The sequence below is a fragment of the Microcaecilia unicolor genome, chromosome 2, assembly GCF_901765095.1.
Source record: "Microcaecilia unicolor chromosome 2, aMicUni1.1, whole genome shotgun sequence".
NCBI lineage: Eukaryota > Metazoa > Chordata > Amphibia > Gymnophiona > Siphonopidae > Microcaecilia > Microcaecilia unicolor.
The window spans coordinates 355,078,416-355,102,216 of NC_044032.1; the positions used below are offsets into that span (position 1 = coordinate 355,078,416).

The window sequence follows — 23,801 nt, forward strand, 5'->3', positions numbered from 1 at the left end:
GTGGCGCTAACCGGGCGGCAATTGGCATTGTACGCGTTCTGATGATTATCGCCCGGTTAACGCATGAGACCTTATCGCCAAGTGAATGGGTGGCAGTAAGGTCTCAGGCCCAAAATGGATGTGCATCAATTTTCATTTTGCCGCACATCCATTTTTGACCCATCCCCCCCCCCCTCCCAAAAAGGCCTTTTTTTTCAGGTGTGCTGAAAAATGGACCTGCACGTGTCCAATACACGCGTCGTCAACAGAGCAGAACATTTTTTGTCGCACCTTAGTATACAGGACCCCTAAAGTAGGTGTGGGATAAGAAAAAATACCATGTTATCCTGGAAGAATAAAAAGCCTTATGATGATTTGATGAGAAAAAAAATGAAAAAAGTATGCCAGTGCTCAGATTCTGCCCTCTGGTTAGAACTACGAGTAAAGCAAAGAGCAGAAATATCTGTGCATCAATTCATTTACTCATGGCCCATTTAGCGTTAACCTCTAATCACTACAAATTAATTCAAAACAGCGATTCCTAACCTGGTCCTTGAGGTTCACCCAATTGATTTGGACTTCAGAATAACTCTAAATCGATGTACATAAGCTGCATTCACACACAGAAAACAACCGTCTTTGACTCCCATTTGAAAGCAATATCTCAATTTTTCTTGGACTTTGATGTCTGTGTAGGTTTGTGCTCAGACTTAAGTTATCAACACACTTCAATCATCACTGAAAAGCTGCTACGAGTTTGTCTTTATTGCATTTACTTTGGAGAAAAACCACATCTAGAATAAATATAAATAAATAAAACATCCTTCCTACAGACCCTGTTCTGGTTTGCCAAGAACAGAAAAATTGAACCCAGGCACTTTGGGGAAATTGATTTTTTTTTCTCCCAAACTGTTAGCAGTCAGAACTTACATTTGGTAAAATGTTGTGAGACATTGCTAAAAGTGTATGAGTTAACAACCAGCCTTGCCTCTCAAAGCTAGGCCACATATAAAAAACAATGAGGTAAGAAATTTCTAGAAGGAAAATAAGTCCTGGAAAAAAAAATGCTTCTTTCAAAAAATTCTTCCACAGCTGCAAAGTCAGATCCTTTATTGCTAATTGTAAAGCAGGTTGTGTGTATTTTTGCTCAGTCATTGTGATGTGAGTCACTTATTGCAGTTCATTTCAATTTTTCCTGAATGGCTGCTACATGGCAGGTTTTTTTTTTTTTTTGGCAAGTGTCATAGTTTGTCTGCACTGCAAATATTTTTAGTGAACTTGGTGCTTTGTAAAAGACAACAGTTTTGACAGTGTCGGAAATGGCCACACTCCACATTAATTCACCGTATCCCTTTCAAATCTGTGGGGTATTAAAATCCTCAATTTGGGTTTTGAGATGTGCCAGTTCTGATGTGGAAACCTGTTTAGTTGGTAGGCCTCAACTGAGTTCAAGTAATGTCACGTGTCATTCGATGGCAACGGCTTTTGGTCATTACCAACCTGTGCCAAATCAGAGATGCCAACCTGTAGATCTGTGAACACCACTGCCATTCCATGAAGCCATGCCTACACAAGAACGATCTCTGAGCTGGAAGATTTCTCACTCGCACTGTCCATAAACTGGAGGTGAAAGGTTTGTATAGCTAAGTAACCCAAGTGCATTTCCTTTTACTGTAGTATTCAGCAGCTGGAAGAGGTTGCGATAGGGCTATGCAGGTAGGTGATGCTGCTTGGAGAAGCCACAGAGACAGGGAAGCTGAAGACAAAGGGTGAAGTAGGTGTAGAGGATTTGCTGTGTTCCCGCAGTTTGCCCGAGGGGCTGGCGGCCTCCACAGCACAGGAAGTGGTCAGGACCTGAGATTCAAACTGCAAGAGCTGGCCCATGAAGCTGAAATTGGGGGAGATGATGCTCCGGCGCTGCTTGACAAAGTCAAAGGCCTCCTCCAGCTTTACCCGTTTCTTCATCATTAGGTAGGCCAAACAGATCGTGGCGGAACGAGAAATACCAGCTTGGCAGTGCACAAGGACTCGTCCATGGCAGTCCTTAATGGAATCTATAAAAACAAAAAGCAAGAAAAGGGGTTCATATAATGTCAGCAGGCATGTAGAGATACCATTTTATGATTAACAGCCTAATTCACTAACTTTCTTGCTCTCATTCTGGGTCTGTGGTGGAAAAAGCTTATTAAACTAGAGCTGAAGTGTTGGTTAAAATTTAGATTACACCTGCACGTCAAATAGTGGAGATTATATTTGCCTGTCTTAAATTTAGAATTAACAGATATGATTCATATAGCTCATTAATTTTCAGTGGTATTATATGGAGACTGCAGCTTAAAATCTTCTCTAACTGTTCTGGAACTATCCCTAAGTGTCAGGGTGTTTTGCTCAGCTAGAGGGATAGCAGTGATATTCAGCCGCTGTCCACATAGCTAAACAGATCTTTTCCTAAAAATATCTTCAGGAATGCATATGAATTTGCCTGCATGTACAGTGGGAGCAGCCATTTTAGAAATACAAGTGGATAAAATGACTGTCATGAATTCTCAGCTTACACGTGGAAGTGGCAATTTTGTAACTTCCAGGTGTATGCGGTGGCACTTCCAGGGGCAGCTGCCTCATTTTACTAAACTGTGTGACTGCCGTCATTTACATAGTGAGGCTGCTAATTTAAATTTGTTTTCCTTTTTGGAGGCAAATAAACAACAGGGGATTGACTCCCTTAGGTGGTCTTTTACGAAGATGCACTAGAATTTTTAGCTCACGCTAAAAAATCAGCTGGTGCTAAACGCTGAAATGCCCATAGGAATATAATGGGCATCTCTGCGTTTAGCGCGAGCTAAAAACACTAGGTCACCTTAATAAAAGACCTCCTTAATCCCTTGTGTAAAGCTATGGCCGAAAAAAGCACTTTTTAAAAATCTGTGCATGGCTCTGAGCTGGTATAAAATTTAAATTGGGATATATTTCCCCACAGATGTGTACCCCCCTTTGTGCCTCACCTCACCACCACATTGCTGTTTGGTGTGGCTCTACATGTGTAAATAATGGCTTTCTAGCTTCACTGTTTACCCGTGTATGTGATCTATAGTCCACAGGGGAACAGGAAGATCAAAACAAAGTAGAGGGAGACATGACTCTCAGGCAGGGAGAATTCAAGTTGAAACTCTTTTAGGCACCAGAGCTGAAGAACCACATAGGCCAGTGTTTCGACAGAAAAAACGCCTGCATCAAGGGTCACAGGACTTAAGAGGAGATTATAACGCCGATTTTTAAAAAGGGTTCCAGAGGAGATCCGGGAAATTATAGACCGGTGAGTCTGACGTCAGTGCCGGGAAAAATGGTGGAGGCTATTATTAAGAATAAAATTACGGAGCACGTGCAAAAGCATGGGCTGCTGAGACAAAGTCAGCACGGATTTAGTGAAGGGAAGTCTTGCCTCACAAATCTACTGCATTTTTTCGAGGGGGTGAACAAGCATGTGGACAAAGGGGAGCCGGTGGATACTGTATATCTAGATTTTCAGAAGGCGTTTGACAAAGTGCCTCATGAAAGACTCCAAAGGAAACTGGAGAGTCATGGGATCGGAGGCAGTGTATTATTATGGATTAAGAGCTGGTTAAAAGACAGGAAGCAGAGAGTAGGGTTGAATGGTCAGTATTCTCGATGGAGAAGGGTAGTTAGTGGGGTCCCTCAGGGGTCTGTGCTGGGACCGCTGCTTTTTAACATATTTATAAATGACCTTGAGATGGGAGTAACTAGTGAGGTAATTAAATTCGCAGATGACACAAAGTTATCCAGGGTTGTCTCGTCGCGGGAGGAGTGTGAAAGATTACAAGAGGACCTCGTGAGACTGGGGGAATTGGGCGTTCAAATGGCAGATGAAGTTCAACGTTGACAAGTGCAAAGTGATGCACGTGGGAAGGAGGAACCCGAATTACGGCTATGTCATGCAAGGTTCCGCTTTAGGAGTTACGGACCGAGAAAGGGATCTGGGAGTCATCGTGGATAGAACGTTGAAATCTTCCGCTCAATGTGCTGCAGCGGCTAAGAAGGCGAACAGAATGTTGAGTATTATTAGAAAAGGGATGGAAAACAAGCATGAGGATGTTATAATGCCGTTATATCGCTCCATGGTGCGACCGCACCTGGAGTATTGTGTTCAGTTCTGGTCGCCTCATCTCAAAAAAGATATAAAGGATTTGGAGAAGGTGCAGAGAAGGGCGACGAAAATGATAAAAGGGATGGGACGACTACCTTATGAGGAGAGGTTAAGACGGCTAGGACTCTTTAGCCTGGAGAAAAGGCGGCTGAGGTCTACAAAATAATGAGTGGGGTAGAGCGGACAGATGTGAAGCGTTTGTTTACGCTTTCTAACAATAATAGAACTAGGGGACACAAGATGAAATTAGAATGTGGTAGGTTTAAAACAAATTGGAAAAAGTTTTTCTTTACTCAGCGTGTGGTTAGACTCTGGAACTCACTGCCGGAGAAGGTAGTGACGGCAGCTGGCCTTGCTGAGTTTAAAGGGGGTCTGGACAGATTCCTGAAGGAAAAGTCCATTGATCGTTATTAAATTTTGGGTTTTTGCCAGGTTCTTGGGGCCTGGATTGGCCACTGTCGGAGACAGAGTGCTGGGCTTGATGGACCTTTGGTCTTTTCCCAGCGTGGCAGTGCTTATGTACTTATGCTCGTCTCTGTATGGTACCTATAGGGTGTGTTCCTCTTAAATAAAGCCACAGTCTAAACCCATGTGAGTACCCCCCAAAAAACTATGTTTGAAAAAGCTGTCGTCACAATGAATTTCAACTGCCTGAGAGTCGTGTCTCCCTCTATTTTTGATCTTATGTGAAATATCTTAAGGGAAATATTCCGGAACCTAATACAGTCAATGGTACTAAGCCACGTAGACTACTGTAATGGAATCTATGCGGGATGCAAAGACCAAATCATAAAGAAACTTCAGACCGCCCAAAACACAGTAGCCAGGCTAATATTTGGAAAACCGCGTTGTGACAGTGCCAAACCACTCCGAGAAAAACTGCATTGGCTACCAATCAAAGAACGTATCACTTTCAAAATCTGCATGACCGTTCATAAAATATTTTACGGTGAAGCACAGGGATACATGACAGACCTCATCGACCTGCCAACCAGAAACACTACAAAATCCACACGATCATTCCTAAACCTCCACTACCCAAGTAACAAGGGACTCAAGTATAAATCCACCTATGCATCCAGCTTTTCCTACTTAAGTGCACAAATATGGAATGCATTGCCAAAAGAAGTAAAAACTACGTTCGGCCATCTAAACTTCTGGAAAGCACTAAAGATGGAACTGTTCAGAAGAGCATACCCCGCCAACCTAACATAAAAAACCTGGACAATTGCGACACAATGTAACCAAAGACTGCGATGAACAGTACTTGTACCTCATTGCACCACATTATCACTTTGTATTCATTCATACCATGTGTTTGTTCAGACTGGAATCGGCTAACGCCGCTAACGGTAATATGTAAGCCACATTGAGCCTGCAAATGGGTGGAAAAATGTGGGATACAAAAGCAACAAATAATAATAATGTGATCTATAGCACATGTGTAAATTTAGGTGCCATTCCTACATGGGGATGCTTTTAAAACAGAGGCTATGGGGACAATACTAATAAAAATCACCAAAAGTTAGGCTTCAAGATGTAGAGTAGTAAGTGCAAATTCCATAACAGGCATCTGGACGCCCAGATTTTATTATCCAATACTAGCGCAAGTCAGTATTTATGAGCCAACATTTAGGCAGACCCACTTAACACCATGTCAAGAGCAGCCATCATCGTCATCCTGTCTTGCGAGTACTTTGAAGATTTATACTCCTACGCATACAACGCAATCACAGAATCGGAATTTATTTGACCATCTTTTCGTCAAGTGAGATTAGATACATATAGGGAAAAAGATTTTTATGATTGCAGCGCCTAAATTGTGGAATGGTCTACCACAGCAATCGAGTCATGCTCAATTAGTCCTTCTTTCCTTTTAGGAAGCAGCTAAAAGCCTTCTTCTTTTTTTTTCCCTTCCCAATAAGCTTTTTGATGCTGGATGATTTTGATCTGTAATGATTTGTAAGGACTGTTTTGTGTATTACTGGAGTGTTGGTTTTAGTCATTATGTAGATTTTATTATGAATGTTATTCTTGTAAACCGCCTAGAAAAGTAGATGGTGTGGGTTATAAATTTTTTAAATAAATACAGGTGCCTAAATGTGGCACTTTAGCGCATAACATAGGCCCCGATGTTTAGAACCAAACGAGGGCGCCTGAATTTGCTAACGCAGAATGCAAAAGCAGCTCCAGCATTGGGAAGAACGTGTCGACAGATACCGCAAATAGCAAGTGGATGCCATTTAAATTAAGTGATTTGGTGTTCCCTCTGATGCTCAACGAACAGCGCCCTGAACAAGGCGTTAGGTGCCTGAAGAAGCAATGCCTCTTTAAAGAGGTGGCTCCAGCATACGGCACAGCATTTCGCTTTGATACAGCAGTGTCAGCATTTTCATGAGTGCTCCCTTGTGTGATGGACACTGGTGTGGCCACATCAGGAAAAAAAAAAAAGGGTACATACGACCACTAATCCAAGAAAAACCTCAAGCATTTGTGGCAGATAAAGGGGAGAGAGCCACACGAGCTCATAAAAAGCATGCAGAGGTTCACTTGTTCATCCGCACTTCCTGGCAGCCAGCAGCTCTTCCCCCTCCTTCCCCTCTGGCATACGCACAGCTCTTCAGTGCATGCCCAGGCACAATCCTCCTGCAGAATTCCCTAATGTGCAATGCTAACATGCCTAAATTTGCATGTCATTAGAATCGAGCATTAAGGAGTTCCTTCCCTGCGCTGTTGTGGCAGTATTTTTCCAGCGCTGTACTTGAGCATCTAGGTGATGGTATTCTGTAAGATATACGCATAAATGTGGGACTGCCCATGCCACATGCATAAATTTAGAATTAACAGATATGATTCATATAGCTCATTAATTTTCAGAGGCATTATATGGAGACTGCAGCTTAAAATCTTCTCTAACTGTTCTGGAACTATCCCTAAAAGTGTCAGGGTAGAGCTAAGGGTGTTTTGCTCAGCTAGAGGGATAGCAGTGACATTTAGCCGCTGCCCACGTAGCTAAACAGATCTTTTCCTAAAAATATCTTCAGGAATGCATTACGCGCTTAAGGCTAGATTCAGTAAATGACGCTCAAATTTAGGTGCGGGAAAAAATCCGCACAGCGGGCTAGTCTATAAAAAGGTGCCTTTAACCAAACAAGCAAAAAGCAGCCTGTATCTACAATTATGTTAAAGGACACTGATGTAGAAAACGACTGCAGAAATGATTAGCGACTGGTTGGAGTGGGACGAAAATAAATACGGAATTTCTGACAGATGAGGACATTATAAAGACTGTTCAACCACATCAAACAACCAAAGTGACAACGAGGATGATGTGCAGACTATGAAAATTACGTCTGCTGAAGCAGTAGCTGCTCAGATTTATAGAGGAACGTGCTGCTGAACCTTTAGAAATCATGCATCTAAGCGAATGGGTGATTTTGCAAGGAAAAAAAAATATCAGTAACCTAAAACAGCTAAAGATTACCAACTTCTTATTTTGTGTTTTGTTGATGATGGCTGCAGAAATACTGTAAATACACGCAGTGCTGTAAATAAAATTTTTCACATTTGGTCTTTGACACAATAGTATTTCACAACTGTTCCAGTAATAAGCACACTGATAGTACGCGGTTACATAGCCATGACTCCTGAACACCGTGTACTAATGGCGCGCCATCTCTCTTGTCATCCCTCTTCTCCTCCACTGCTAACTCCAGGCTTCGCTCTTTTTCTCTCGCGGCACCTTATGCCTGGAATAGACTTCCTGGACCTATACGTCTAGCTCCATCTCTACCTGTTTTCAAATCTATGCTGAAAACCCACCTTGTCACTGCTGCTTTTAGCTCCTAGCCACAATTGCCCTCCCCTTGTCCCTTTCTTCCTTCTCACCAATTACTTCCCTCACCCGTAACTGTCTTGTCTGTCTGTATTATTTAGATTGTAAGCTCTTTTGAGCAGGGACTGTCTCTTTGTATCAGGTGTTCAGCGCTGCGTGCGTCTGGTAGCGTTATACAAATGCTAATAATAATAATAATAATAGAGTGGATTCCCATGTCCAACTTTGGATGTGTGGACTTACGCCAGCTGAAACCTGGTATAAAATTCTCCAGAACTCCAACTGCTTGTCAACACAAGGGGCAGCTTTCAAACTGTACTGTCTGTGGGTAGTTTTCACTTAAGTGAATGTCTGCACACAGACCTACTCTATCAATGCAGATACATTTGGAAATAGAAGAGTAAATGCATAAGTCAGTCCTACTGCCATAACTGCTTACCCTACCCTATTGTGCAGATAAATTTATATATGTAGTTATTCTATGCACACAGTTTACCAGCATCAAAAAGGGTGCTCATGGGTATGCTTCCCTTTGCATGCAAAAGTGCAGAGAAATGAGGGCACTCATGCTCATAAGTGCCCTAAGCATTATTCTATAAGGGCACGCCTAAGCGCTAGAGTGCATAACTGCAGGGGTCATACACATGGGCGGAATATGGGAAGGACACTAAATTATATGCGCAACTTAATCTGAGTCATGCATGCCCTTGCTGCATTTAAGAGCTCACAGTTAAGTACATAAGAATAGCCATACTGGGTCAGACCAATGGTCCATCTAGCCCAGTATCCTGCTTCCAGAAGTGGTCAATCCAGGTTACAAGTACCTGGCAGAAACCCAAATAGTAGCAACATTCCAAAACCTCAAAAGAATAACAAGATTCCGGAATCATAACGAATAGCAAGATTCCATAAGAACCTCAAAGAGCAGCAAGATTCCAGAACCCCATGCTACCAATTTCAGGGAAAGCAGTGGCTGCCCCTGTGTCCATCTCAATAACAGACTATGGACTATTCCTCCAGGAACTTGTCCAAACCTTTTTTTAAACCCAGGTACGCTAACTGCTGTTACTACATCCTCCAGCAACGAGTTCCAGTGCTTAACTATTCATTGAGTGAATACATATTTCCTCCTATTTGTTTTCAAAGTATGTCCATGTAATTTCATTGAGTGTCCAGTTATGAGTTGGCGGTGTACACCTAAGGTAAGCTAGCATTCTATAACAGCAACTTGGTGCTCAGATACCATTCTAAAATAGGCGGTCACCTTGCTACATCACAGACCCTAACAGGACGTGTCCAGTTATAGGGTGCATGTTTTTGAAAAAAAAAATCCCCTTCCGCGCATAAATCCGTTACACAAAAAAATACCTTTCAAAATTGCTTTTGTAGAAAAAAAAAATGATGAAAATTCTGTTTGGTTCTCTTTTGGCAGGTGCGATATTGAAATTTCAATAAGGAACTGAAATGCCGGCATAAGATCAGAAATTCATCAACACAGACTCTATAGTGTGATTTGTTTACCTCGCAGAAACAACTTCAAATCAGGGTTCATGTTGAACATATGGTTCTCCATGTGCTTAAGTTGGAAACAAGTTTCATGTTATTGCGCTGGACTATGCCAAGCTGATTACAACTGAACGGTTTGAGCTTTTGGGGATTCTATACTGGTGAACGAAGAAAGCATTGTTACCTACCTGTAGCAGACTGTTTTCAGTAGACAGCAGACTTGATCAGGCACAAAGGTGTGTGACCTTGTAAGTGAGCCACCAGGATAGAATTAGCACTTCCAGAGCTCAGTGTGAAGTTGAGAAAGTGTGGCCCTTCCTGTGCAAAGCAGCCTCCTCAGGCCCTTCAGTTAGTTCCACAGCTTAAGGAGTGAAAACTCTCAGGAAGGACGTCTGACCAAGTCTGCTGTCTACAGGAAACATCCGATACAAGAAAGAAACGATTTTTTTCTGCTCACAAGCAGGATGGACTCAAACACACAAGTGTGTGTCTCGCAGGCTCAGGGCTGCTCATCTCGTCATGAATGGTCCACTGCTCAGGAGCAGCCTAACGGTCAAGCACATGTAAGCGTTGCTAATGTAGACAGATAGATTGGCAGCACAGTCTTGCCCCTGACTGTAGACTGGTCCAAGCAATAGAATGAAGGTATGAAGCAAGGTCAAGTTGCTACTTGGCCTATAGAATCCAGTAGATTTTAGCGGTGCCTCAATGGCTGCAGTGATGAAATTTTACGTTATGGTTAATGGAGCACCAGTCTGTAAAACAATTGGATGTAGAACGGTAACCAATTTGCTTAGGTACTGAGATGCCAACTCTGTTTGGGGGGGTCATAGAAGACAACCCAATTGCATAGATTTTCTGGATTTCCTGAAAAATAGGAGATATTGTGCGAGGAAGAATGGAATAGTATTTTATTTATTACATTTGTATCCCACATTTTCCCGCATAGCAGTAGCCTCAATGTGGCTTACAGGTTCCGGAGAGGAAAGTACCAACAGGGTGCAGTATTATGTGATAGATATTTCCTCTGTCATTGCAAATGAATGCCCATCCTTAGCGGTCAGTGGTTGGAAAGTAGAGTGAAGAGGTAGGTATTTCCTATTCCCTTCCCCTGCAGAAAGAGACGGTATCTCTAGTGAGCCAGAAAAAAAAGTAACCAATGGCCAGCAGATCAAGCTAAATATATATTAGAAATGTCGGGTCGGTATTCAAAAGCACTTATCCAAATAACAGCACCCCCCAAATGACAACAGATAAAGACCAAACAGTGCATCAGGGAAAGAGTACGCACTCTTTCTGAAAGACTTCTCTTTGAAAGGAAGGCACACTATTTCACAAGAGTTCACACTGTTATCAATATTGCCCCTGAAATGAAAATGAAGATTAACAGGCGTCATGATGACTGGGATGTGAGCAGACTGAACCCGCTGGAGCTCCCTCCATTCATAGCAGCAAATTAAGCCCAGTTGCAATTTTTTTGACTGTAAATTCTGCGATTAAATAGCCTAGCAGTAAGCAGACCGACCAAGGAGTGATCTCTGTACTCAGAGCTGAGGGTGTATCCAGTGAATTGTACAAGGGGTCTGCTGAGATAATGAAGGCAGTGGACTCCAAGATGACAGCGGAAAAGGAACATCCGGTTATCATCATGTTGAAGAAAGTAACCCGCCACCCACACACTGTGTGACCATGGTCCTGGAGGACAAGATGTCACAATTACAGTCAATTCCTCAATGAATCTTTTTACCATATATGTGTGCAGTAGAAAATTTCCATAACAATTATATGGTCTTACAGTGCAAATATTTCTCTCTGATCTGTGTTCGTTCTATCTCAAATTAAACACAGTAAGAATCATAAGAGACTGTCATTGTAAGAGGGGAGGTCTCCAGATGAAGCAACAGCAAAACGGGTCCCCGTAGGGACCTCTACCCGGGACTTACAGCGTTCATAACACTCAAGATACAAGAGAGCAGCTGACAATCACTTCAAGCTATCCAAAAGCTAAGTAATAATTCTCTACATCCAGTTGTTGAATGATAAAATTATTGTTAAATAAAACATTTTTTGTTTTGTTCAACAATGGCAGAAAGGAGGTTTTTAGACCAGTGATGACTTGTTTGACCAACCACACACACAGGAGACACATTGTTCCAAAAATGTGGTTTAAAGTCTAAATGAGGTATTTTCCTCCTATTTTTCATTTTTTTTCCACTTTACTATATTGAGATACAACGAACACAGGTCATAGAGAAAGATTTGCAGTATGAGACCATATAATTGTTATACAATTACAGTCAACCCTGCATGAGTTGAGTCTTTGGCAGTACAAGCCATTAAATTAATGAAAACAGCACAGGAAATGGCGACAGGGAACTTGCAGGACCAAGTCAAATCAACTCAAGAGGCAAAATGCAAAGCTGAAAGAACGAATTGACGACCAGGAAAATAGGAGCTGCAGGTAACAATTTAAGGGTTCCTGGCCTTCCCAAAAGTATCAGGGATAAAGACTTGCTGGTAATTTGCAAGTCAGAGGTACCAGAAGGAGAGGTGGAGCTAATTTCAAGTGGAGCAGGTACACAGGCAGGGTTCTTAGACATTGGAAGGAGGCAGGACCAGGGAAATAGTTGCTATCTGAACTTTGCAGACAAAGCAACCATCATAGGAGCACAGTGGGCTGCAAAGAACTAGGTGGGAGAAGTATTAGCGTTTAATGGCTGACAGAGGGGTGTGTTTATTTTGGTGCAGAAAGGCTTAGGCTGGTGAATCTTTAGGGCTGGGGGAGATCATGGGGAAAAGATGTTTTTACTCTGTAGCCTATACACATCCCTGCACTATGGAATTCCCTTCCGCAGTATCTCTGGTTAGATAACTCTTATGCTTTTTTTCATAAGGTGTTAACTTTTTTTTTTTTAGCCTTCGGGGACTGCAGATAGTTTTATTCATTGTATAGAGCTTGGCTGATGCATATTTGTTTTGCATGAGTGGTACGACTGGTTTAGAACACTGTGGTATAGGGGTGAATGTTCTGTGTGTTTGTTCTTTCCTATTTTAAACTATGGCATTACTTGCTATTATTTGATGAATTTTTACTGTATATGTAAACCGCCTCAATTTGCTTGCAAGGTAGGCGATACATTAAATTAATAAACGAGAAACGATTATAAAATTCTTCCCTCTGGGGCCAGTGTTATATATGCTGGTGCCCAGGGCACAAATTTGTGAGGGGACCCCAAAAGCATAGTGACAGGCTGAATTTTCTTCAGCTCTGAGCAGAGTTTGGGGGGGGGGGGGGGGGGGGGTTCTTGTGGTCTAGGAGCCCAGGACAGTTGTCCTGTTTGCATCCCCTATTGCCGGCCCTGCTTCTCTCAGGTTGTGGCTTTGGTGTGTCAATACGGGAACTATCAACCATAACAGGCGAGGATTCTAATATTACTATCAACCCCTTGCTTGATTGCCATCCTCCAAACCCTTTACCTGCGGGATACAAGAGGAGGGGGGGTGGTTAAACTTTATGCTGCAGAATCTTGGCCTGATAGATACTTGGCACACCTTGCATCCTACGAAGGTGGTATTTACTTATCAATCCAATGCGTACAAAGCTGTATGCCAGATGACCACATTTTAGCGCCTGTGCTTATATTTTTGGATATTTGTCAGGCAGATATCGAATCCACAACTGTTCCAGACCACACTACGGTAGAGACAGAGGTGCAGCTGTCCCTTTAGCAAAAGCTAAGCTTTGCAAGTTTAATCCTATACTGTATCAAAATTAAAAGTTCCTCAGCTTCTTTTGCACGCTTGTATGGATTACAATGATAATGGGCAGCCTAGTGCGATTGCACTGTGGAAAACTACAAAAGCGGTCATGCACAGAGATGATATTTCCTACACTAACCACGACCAAAAGGAACACTGTAATTACGCCAAAGCATGAACAAACTAGCAGTTTTGTTAAGGAAATATCAGGCTACTTTAACGCGAGCGGTTTCCTATCTGCTACAAAAAGCGTGGGCTCACACAGATCAATGAGCAGCATAGAGTATTCTTGCAATCCAGAGGTGGCCGGTTCAAATCCCACTGCTGCTCCTTGTGATCTTGGGCAAGTCACTTAACCCTCCAATGCCTCAGGTACAAACCAAGATTGTGAGCCCTCCTGGGACAGAGAAATATCCAGTGTACCTGAATGTAACTCACCTTGAGCTACTACTGAAAAAGGTGTGAGCAAAATCTAAATAAATAAATAGTTGGGGGGCACAAGACAGGCATATTGGCGAATTTAGTTTGCCTCAGCAAAAGGGAAACAAGTAATCGCTAGGTTACAAGTTGTGGGAAAGACAGTGGAGGATCCACAGGCCATTACACAGACCTTTCTGGAGTTTAACACATTATACTCCTAACAGTGGAGGGGGCCTGTGAGGAATCTGTTTGGGGACTGAAGATACCTAGGAATACTGAGGCAGAAATGGCTTTGTTGGATGCCTCAATTAGGGAAGGGAGAATAGAACAGCTATTAAGGGAATAAAAATGGCCATGACATCTGGCTCCATTGGCTACAGTGAGAAATGTTATAAAATGCTTTAGATTTGGTATCCCCCATATTGTATGGGATACTTCAAGAATACCTAGAAGAGGAACAACTAAGCAGGTATCAAAACAGAGACCATGTCATGGTGATCCCAATGCCTGGAAAAGATCTGGAATGGGTGGGGTCTTATTGACCAATTTCTCTAATCAACCAGGGCCAGAACCTCTTGACCACTATCTTGGCTGCCAGGCTTAAGGTACTTCCAAAACTGACCCATGCAGACCAGACAGGATTTGTGCCTGACAAACATGCAGCAGTAAATATTACAGGGGTCTTTCACAAAAGTGCGCTAGCGTTTTCAGTGCACGCTAAGTTTTAGTACAGAGAGGCGAAGTTATCAACATGGGCTAACAAAGTAAATGACGGCCTATAAGGTCCATCCAGACTACCCAACAAGATAAACTCATTTTACATGGTGTGTGATACCTTATATGTACACCCGAGGTTTTTTTTGTCCTTGCTTTTCTCAGGGCACAGACCATAGAAGTCTGCCTAGCACTGTTTTTGTACTAAATTCTGAAGCTAACAGCGAAGCCCCTTAAAATTTTACACTCCAGTTAAAATTTACACTCCAGCCCATCCCAATCAATTCAGTCACTATCAGGGCGTAGACCATAGAAGTCTGCCCAGCTACCGTTTTGTTTCCCAATTACCAGCGTCGCCACCCAATCTCCACTAAGATTCCATGGAACCATTCCTTGTAAACAGGATTATGTTTATTTATTTAGGTGCATTTGTACCCCACATTTTCCCACAGGAGCGGGCGCAATGTGGCTTACAATAATTCAAGAGGAAAAAATACAATGCAAAGATGACTCAGGTACAGAATGAGACAGGCAAGGAATGGAACAGAGGAAAACACAGGGTGAAAGACAGGGGCAAAGCAACCGGCAGATAACCATGCACAGTCAGGAAGGGAGAGAGGTTAAACATAGGAGTTGCCATTGGAATAAGCTTTGGCGAATAAGAATGTTTTTAAAGACTTTTTGAACTCTGTTCCTCCTGAAGAAGCCAGGTGACAAAATATGGATCTATATTAAGGACAGACTTTAATCCGAGAATTTTAATGCTGGTAACAGAAGATTTGGTGAAACGTTTAATCTTTAGAGGTTGAAAGAGGAGGGGGTGGTATCCCTCATGAGCACTTCTCATACAGTCCTGATAAGAAGGTTTGATTTTTGATATCCCTATACAAATGATAATATTTTGGCTCATTTCAAGCTACTTCAAGACACCAAGTTCTGAAGCACAAACAAGTTTGATATTCACCGATTTGAGAACATTTCTGTGGACTTTGATATTGTTGTTATAGACTGTGGTTAGGTCTCAGGGATTGATTTTTGAGATTATCTTTAGTGCATCAGATTCCCTCATTTCCTCTCCTTAGTTTGATAATGGATTTTAAATGCTTATAGCAGTTTGAATAAAAGATTTTGCATATTCTGTGAATGTATTACCAGTAACAAACATTTTTTGAGTTATAGTTTATGGTTCTGGTACCTATATTTTGATTTACCCCTATATTTTTAGTTCTAATGGAGAATATTTCACCAATGTTAGAAAGACGGTGTTCATCCTGTATCCAATATTTCAATATACATTTCTTGGTGAAAACTAACATTTTATATACCAACAGATTACCTTTAGTGAAATTGCCATAAATGCCCTTCACATACAGCAGCAAAAATCAGGGGTAAAAGCGGTATGTAGAAAAGGTACAGAGAAGGGCGAGGAAAATGAGGAAAAGCTGAAATGGCTTGAGCTCTTCAGCCTGGAGAAAAGACGGCTGAGGGGAGATATGATAGAGGTATATAAAATACTGAGTGGAGTGGAATGGGTAGACGTGAATCGCTTGTTTACTCTTTCTAAAAACACTAGACTAGGGGACACACAATGAAGCTACAAAGTAGTACATTTAAAACGAGTCGTAGAAAATATTTTTTCACTCAACATGTAATTAAGCACTGGAATTCGCTTCCAGAGAATGTGGAAACAGCTTAGCAGGGGTTTAAAAAAAAGATCTGGATAGCTTCCTAAAAGAAACGTCCATAAGCCATTATTAAAATGGACTTGGAAAAATCCACTGCTTATTTCTGGGATAAGCAGCATAAAATGTATTGTATTGTTTTGGGATCTTGCCAGTTAATTGTGACCTGGATTGGTCACTATTGGAAACAGAATACTAGGCTTGATGGACCTTCGGTCTGTCCCAGTATGCATTTCACTTATGTACTTCTGTTTGACCTATCAAATCCATCAAATAATGTACAGCTTTGTATGGATGGCCCTACATTTCCAAAGAGCCTGTATGTAAGTGTTTTGATCTACTTTATATTTGGAACCCAGTGTACCATCGCTCACCTACCTTATAGGAGATGCACAAGACAGCACTAATGTCTGCTCACTTAGGAATAGTCTCACACACGCATTACGGTACTCCAACATGTTGGCACTATTCCACTCCTGCACTGTCCTGATGCAAACGTACCTATGTATTCTATCGCTTCCATGAACCAGGAGCTGATGTCAGCCTTGTGGTTATCTTCTACTGGAATGCATTTGTACTGAAAGTGCCCTTCAAAGTGATTTGGACAGTCTGGCGAGACATTCAAGAGGGCTGTAATCCGCAGCGTGTCCAGCATGTCTCTCCTAGCAGCGTGGTATGCACTGCCCAGGAAGAGGAACGGAAGGATTTCCACAGGGCCAGCCTGTTCCAGAGAGAAAACAAGAAACCCAAGAGCTAGCATTAAGATTGAGGAGATTAATAATGCATCACGTCTATCTTTATCTCATCGTTCCTTCTGTCCAGGGCATAAGAGGAAGAAATGATCCAGTTCCACCTTCCAGAATTCATCATTTTCCTTGAATATATTAATTGAACCATTCATACTATATTTCAATATAACTAAATATTTCACAGAAATATAAAATATGATCTTAAAATATAAAAAATTCAGACTTCTCAGATGTTGTTTTGTTTCACAAAATATTTGTATACTCTGCCCAAAGTAGCCCGATATTCAAAGGATTTATGCTCCTAACAGAGTTATGCTCATAAAATCGGCCTCTTTGAGTAAAAATGTATGCACTCAGAACTAGTAAATTTTCAAAATTTCACTAAACTCTTAAATTTAGGCTACAACAGGGGGCAAATTTTAGAGCAGGAAAAAGAAGTTAGGAGTTTAGTCCTAATTTCCAACACCAGGCTCATAAATTTAGGCAACAACTTTTAAACTCCTAAATTGTGGTGAATTTTCAGCTGCAAACGTATGCTGAAAATAAGGCATAAATTTACGAGCTCTGCATTTTCCGAATATTGGGCTTAAGGCATTTAATAGCTTCACATATGGATAAAATGACAATATTGCCATTCACCAACTGAATGTCACCTTTCTGAGGAAACTTTTACACCCTGATCACTTCTTTCCAATACATTCCCTAGAATCTATTGTTTGTGGTGTACATTTATCTTGACAAGATTGTAAGCTCTCCTGAGCAGGGACATTCCCTTATATGCATCTGTGCCAAGGTTATGTACACTAGGTAGGGCTTTAGAATCCATAAGCAGTAGTAGTAATTAGTAGCAGCAGTTGCTTGGTAGGAAGGCAACTGTAAAAAAAAAAAAAAAAAAAAAGGATTCCTGCTGCTTTGCTTATTTCCTGTTTACAACAACAAGACACCTTCCTCACCTCTGTACACAGAAAGATATGAGAAAGGAGGAGGAGTCTGTGTTGTATGTAGGTGTACATTTCAAAAGAAGCAAAGTGCAAAATACCACAAGCTCTCAGAGCGAAACCCCTGAGCCTGTGCTTAAAACAGTGTGCCCCACGCCTGTTTGAACTGAATTTCACTCCATTTTGCAGCTCAGCAGTGTTAAGAGTCAGGTTTGAAACCCTGAACTTTTGGGGCGGAGGGAGAGAGTGCTTGCTGCAGCATGACCACCTCTTCCCCGAATTAAATGTTTCATCCTGTACTTCTCCAGTGTCGGCTGTACAAGCTTCCTTTTAAAGCCAAACCACTAAGAAGTATTTCCACACTGCAAATATGTTCTGGACATTTACCATTTCACCAGCCCCATGTAAATGCAAATTAGTTTTTTCCCCGTAATCTTTTTATCATAGTACCATAGTAACTGACGGCAGATAAAGACCTGAACGGTCCATCCAGTCTGCCCAGCAAGATAAACTCATTTTACATGGTATGTGATACTTTATATGTATACCCGAGTTTGATTTGTCCTTGTCATTCTCAGGGCACAGACCGTAGAAGTCTGCCCAGCACTCTTCTTGTACTAAAGTTGTCCAATATGGAAAATTACTACTACTACTTAGCATTTCTATAGCGCTGCCAGGGTTACGCAGCGCTGTACAAGTTTAAACATGGGGAAGGACAGTCCCTTCTCAAGAGAGCTTACAATCTAAAGGTAAAAAACTATGTAGTCAGTGTAGGTATCATGAATGGGGAAGGTGGTTAGGCGCCAAAAGCAAGGGAGAAGAGATGGGCTTTGAGTAAGGACTTGAAAATGGGCAGGGAGGGCGCATGGCGTATGGGCTCGGGAAGTCTGGACAACTGCATCCCAAAGCGCTTTCTTACATGCTTGGCCTTCTCCTGCACAAACCCGCATCTATTGTAACTCTTGCCGAGCACCCCAGAAAGAACAATGGCACGGAAGACAATAAACTAATGCTATCACCTAAGGGACCGGGTTGCAAGAAAAAGGTATATGCATAAAACTGTGTCTCTAGTCCACTTAGAATGCCTCACCAACAGCAATAAGGTAAAATGGCCAAGGACGTGCTGGAAAGGAGGTTCTAGAACAGTGCTTCCCAAACTGTAGGTCATGACCCTAAATAAGGTCACATCACGAACAGATGGGACTGCAGAAACAAAACTGCTCCCCTTGTCTCTGGACCCCTACCGTGGGGCACCAGGATGTACGTGAGCTAATAAAAATTCACAGTTCCTGGGCCCTTCTCCTGTGTGTGCTTCCTCTTAGAACGGAAACCTCTTCACAGTACTGGAGTCTGTGACACATTAGGTCCTGTGCTGACAGCTGCTGTTCAAGTCGTCATGCTTTGGATATAAGTTGAGAGAGACAGAGAGTAGCGGAATGGACATTTATTTTGCTTTCATCATTATCTGGGATCATGTGAATTTTTAAGAATTAAAATGTGGTCATATTGGATAAGTTTGATGAGCACTGATCTAGAACAAGGATTCATGGCAGGAGGCAGAAGGGGGGGGGGAGGGTCAAATCACACGGAATACTAGTTCATAGAAACATGATAGAATAATCTCTCGGTGGATGCAGCACAGGAACCATCAGATACGGATATGCCTATATGTTGGTGTGCATTCAGTTTGTCAATTTGCCTTAAAAAAATGTAGTGTGCACTAAATCGATTTAAAGTGTTTTAAGTTGATTAGTGTGCATTAAAAAGTCTTAAATGTGCATTAATAAAGCTTTACTCAAATGCATGAAAAGAACCACAAACACCTGAAAAATCAGGGAAACGGACAAAGAAATGAACATTTTTGCCTTGTGCACATCCCTAGTATCAGAAGTCAAGAGCGTACCGGAGGAGCAAAGAAAAATCATTTGTTGCAGGAAAAAAAAACCCGAAGCTAAAGCAGGAGAATGAATAATGTTTGCGGTACAGCATCAGGAAAGTGAAATGGGCAGAGTAATCATTATCAGTTATACTTTAGCTCTTCACTAGTAATCTACTACGGAAATTAACAGATATTGCAAAGGGTTTACCTGGTCGTGCAGAGGAGTCCCACAGGAACTGCAGCCCATTTCCACAGGCTCCACAACAACTGGCGTGGAAATGCTACTGCTCAGGGATTTGGTTTTCGCACAGAATTCTGGATACTCAGAATAAAACCTCTCATAGCCTCCTGTAATTCAGAAAGAAAGGATTCTAAAGAGCTGAATTCTCTGAGAAGACGTTCATTTCAGAAGCGTGCACAGATAGGTCTTTACACAGCGTTGTTCAGATGCACACATTTTTATGGTTATTAACACGTCACAGGAGCAGCAAAATCACTGAATTACATGGAGCAGAGGTGCCAGTGGAAAATGGATGTCTTACTGCCTCTTTGAATCCCAAGGTTTCAACCTTGCACAGCTGAGAGTGTATTATTGCAGCATTCTCTTAACATACCACCACGGGCCTTAGCTGTGGTATTTATTTATTTGTTTATGTATTTATACCCCACATTATCCCCACAGACATGCAGGCTCAATGTGGCTTACATAAACCAGAGAGAGAGAGAGAGCGAGAACTCCGGATGATATCTGATACAAATGAGAATAGTAGAGTAGAAGGTATTGAAAGAAATATTATCCCCATGCACATATGTTAATTACCATACATTATCTCTGTGAAACGTAAAGGATTTTTTTCTCTTCTGTTAGTAAGCAAGTGGGAAAATACACAGTGGTACATTTCTCATTGGCATAATAGGAGAGCAATGGCCCAGATGCTTGCTTGCTTCTGCTACTATCCTATTGAAAGTGCTGTGGGACGGGAGATGGGGCACCGGGGCAATGGCAGCAGAATCACCGACTCCTGCTGCTCCTCCAAAGCCTCAGATGCCCGACATGCAGCACAGACTCTTGAGTAAAGAGCTATGGCCATGCACGCCCCTGTGCAAACGAATGGAAAAATTCAAACATAGGAACCCTTGCCAAAAAAAAAAAGCAGTACCACAGCATTTGTGGAGTGCGGACCATGAACAGTAGGGCTAAAATCACTTTGGTATTCTAAACAAAGGCCTGGCAGGGTGGTAACCTACGCAGAGTGGCATATAACCCAAATCACCTTACCAGGGGCTGGGCCACTATGGCCTTTTATCAGCCATCATTTACTTTGTTGCTAAGAACATATGATCTGATTTCTGACTTTTCTCAACTTCTAGTTCAGTGCTTCCTAAATTAACCCCAATTTAACAAGTGAAACAGTCATGCGATCTTAGCTCTATCCCCATGTCCATGCTTCACTCCATGCCGACTGCTGTGGTCAACTTACAAGGCTGCTACGGGCCAGGCCCGGTCTCCCATCAACCTGCACAGGCTCAATTATGGTTCTGTTGGCCTAATGGGCTGATAACACTACTCTCCTGATTATCGTTTGCAGCTGTGATCGTGACCCCGAATGAAGCTTTGCGGTCCCATTTCAGGTCATGACCCATAGGTTGGGACCCTCTGCTCTAGCCTCACTTCATGAATAATATAAAAAGTGTAAAGCTTTGGGGCTGCAAGCAGAAAGAAGTACTGTGATAAGGCATCAGTCAAGGGCCAGCCTTCTGCTGCCCTTGGCAAACTGTGACGGCTGCCCCTTCTTCATTCCCTTCTCCCTTGGTTTCTAAGTTGGTTGCATAATGAGAACATTTTCAAATAAACTGCCATATTTCTCATTAGATCACGGATTATCAGTGGACTCTGTGCCTATGAGTAGGGCTGTACTGAATATTTATATTTGATTCGGCCGAATCATTATTTAAATTTGAATACAAATAATCCAGGGCTCTACTGTGATAAATCCTACTGAAATAAATGTTTGATCTCTGATTTCACATTGCTTCTTTTATTATTTGTTATGTTAAAGCTCAATGCCCATTACTTATATTCAGACGAACAATAAAATATGGTATTGAGTACAGATGTACCTATGAGGCTTTAAGTTTCCAAATGTTGTAATATAGTTTTTAAGATCTCTAAACCCTTAAGAAAAAAGACGAACTATTTGACAATAGAGAAGACCTAGTGGGTTCAAATCCCGCTGCTGCTCCTTGTGTTCTTGGCCAAGTCACTTAACCCTCCCTTGTCTCTACACACACACACATACATTACATATATATATATGTACACACACAGTTGGCCAGCTGACTCAAAGCTGTTTTTGATGTATGAAGTAAATGTGAAGCAAAAGTCTAAACATGCCAAACACAAGTTATTCAAAAAGAAGCAGATTGAGGGAGGCTATTAGAAAACTAAAATGTGTCTGAATATCTCTCAGGACATTAATCAGGTCCATCATTTTCAAAGTGGAAACGTTGTCAGGCCATCCCTCCAAAAATCAATAGTGTGGGTCAAGGAACCTGCTGAGGAAGATTGTTGTGGCCTAAGATTGTTTTAGAAGAATTACACTGATAATTAGCTAAGACTGAGGAAAATGTTGAATATTGAACAATTTGATTACTCCACCAACCTGAGCTGTTTGGGAGAATGGCAAGAAGGAAGGCACTGCTGAAGAAAAGATATACGATGTGCCACAGTGTTTGCAAAGAAACACCTAGGGAAGAGTACTTGCATATGGGAGAAGGTTTTGTGGCCTAATGAGAACACAAACATCTGCTTTGGTCTCAACGCTATGCTATGTGTGGCACAAAACAAACACAGCAAGTCACCCTACCAACACCATCCCTACAATGAAGCATGGTGGTGGCAGCAGCTTATGTTGAGAGGAAGTTTGCAGCAAAGAGGATGGAGAAGGCATAAGACCTTAAAATTGTTTAGAAGCTTAAAAATTCTCGGACGAGTCACCAAGGGGCCCTTTTACTAATTGGCAGTAAGCCCACTATGGTCTTACCTCATGCCTATCTGGAGCTACCGCTGGCCCAACGCAAGGCCGGTGGTAGTTCCACCCCCAGTGTGCAGCATTTCCAGTGCTAGCGGAAATATTCAAAAAATATTTCCACAGGGGGTTACCCGGCGGTAATCGGGGAGTGCTGTGTGTTACCCGGTTACTGCCGAGTTAACGGGGAGCCCTTACCGCCATCTCAATAGGTGGCAGTAGGTGCTCCCCACGCCATGTGGGTGCCATGTGGTAAGAGAAAAATGTTAGCACATGGCCATGTTTTTTTTTTTTCAGCCTTTTTACCCGCTGCAATAACAAGGGCCTCAACTTGTGGCAAAAACGGTCCCCGTTGCTAGCGCAGGGCCCTTTTTTTTTTTTACCACAGCTTAGTAAAAGGGCCCCCAAATGAACAGTCACAGTGTGGTATTACAAAATATTTATTTTGGTGTAGCACAATTGTTAAAGATTCTAGCCAGCAAAGAAGTGTATAGTCCCCTATTCCTGGAAACCCAATTGCTAAATTCATTAAGGACTTCTCAGTTGGCTGCTCATTCCTGGGAGTTCCCTGATCAAGATGTCCATTGTTCTGACTTCATCAGCCAACTCGCTGCAGACGTGGCCCCTTGCAACATCTGTGAATAGTTGCTTTGCTTTGGAAGATAATCCTGTGAAAATCACAGGAAACATGGATAGTGCTAAATACGGGCAGGGGGGAGGGGGACGATGACGACCACACCAATTTATTCTGGTCTGCCACAGACTTTAGGCTACTAGGGAGAGGATTTACAATGATCCTAAGGACAAAGCAAAAAAAACAATGAAGTAGCTCAGCAGGAGAAAAGGGAAGGACCTTAATTGGCCCAGATAAAAGGGCAGACCTGACTCCAACAGAAAATCAAGACCTTAGTAAAGGATGGCAAATAAAAACAAGCATAGCCCATTCAGTCTGCCCAGAAAGGTGACTAGGTTCGTACCTGCTGCTCCATCACCCTTTTCACATATAGGACCCTGTTTACAAAGGCACGCTAGCATTCTTTAGCACGTGCTAAAAATTAGTGCGCACTGTGCAGGTGCTCCTAGAAATATTGTGGACGTCTACACAACTAGAATGCGCTAAAGAACGCTAGCGTGCCTTTGTAAACAGGG

General features: G+C 42.1%; 1 protein-coding gene across 1 annotated transcript in view; it reads right to left on the minus strand.

The window, feature by feature from the left end:
- Positions 1–871: 871 nt before the first annotated feature.
- The window catches only part of DUSP4 (dual specificity phosphatase 4), a 28,679-nt gene continuing 5,749 nt past the window's right edge, over positions 872–23,801 (minus strand). The window contains exons 2-4 of the mRNA XM_030194490.1: positions 19,832–19,971; positions 16,559–16,778; positions 872–2,033 (exon numbers count right to left, since the gene is read on the minus strand). Coding sequence (XP_030050350.1) covers positions 1,660–2,033; positions 16,559–16,778; positions 19,832–19,971 — 734 coding nt within the window. The 3' untranslated portion in view covers positions 872–1,659. The remainder of the gene's footprint in view (positions 2,034–16,558; positions 16,779–19,831; positions 19,972–23,801) is intronic.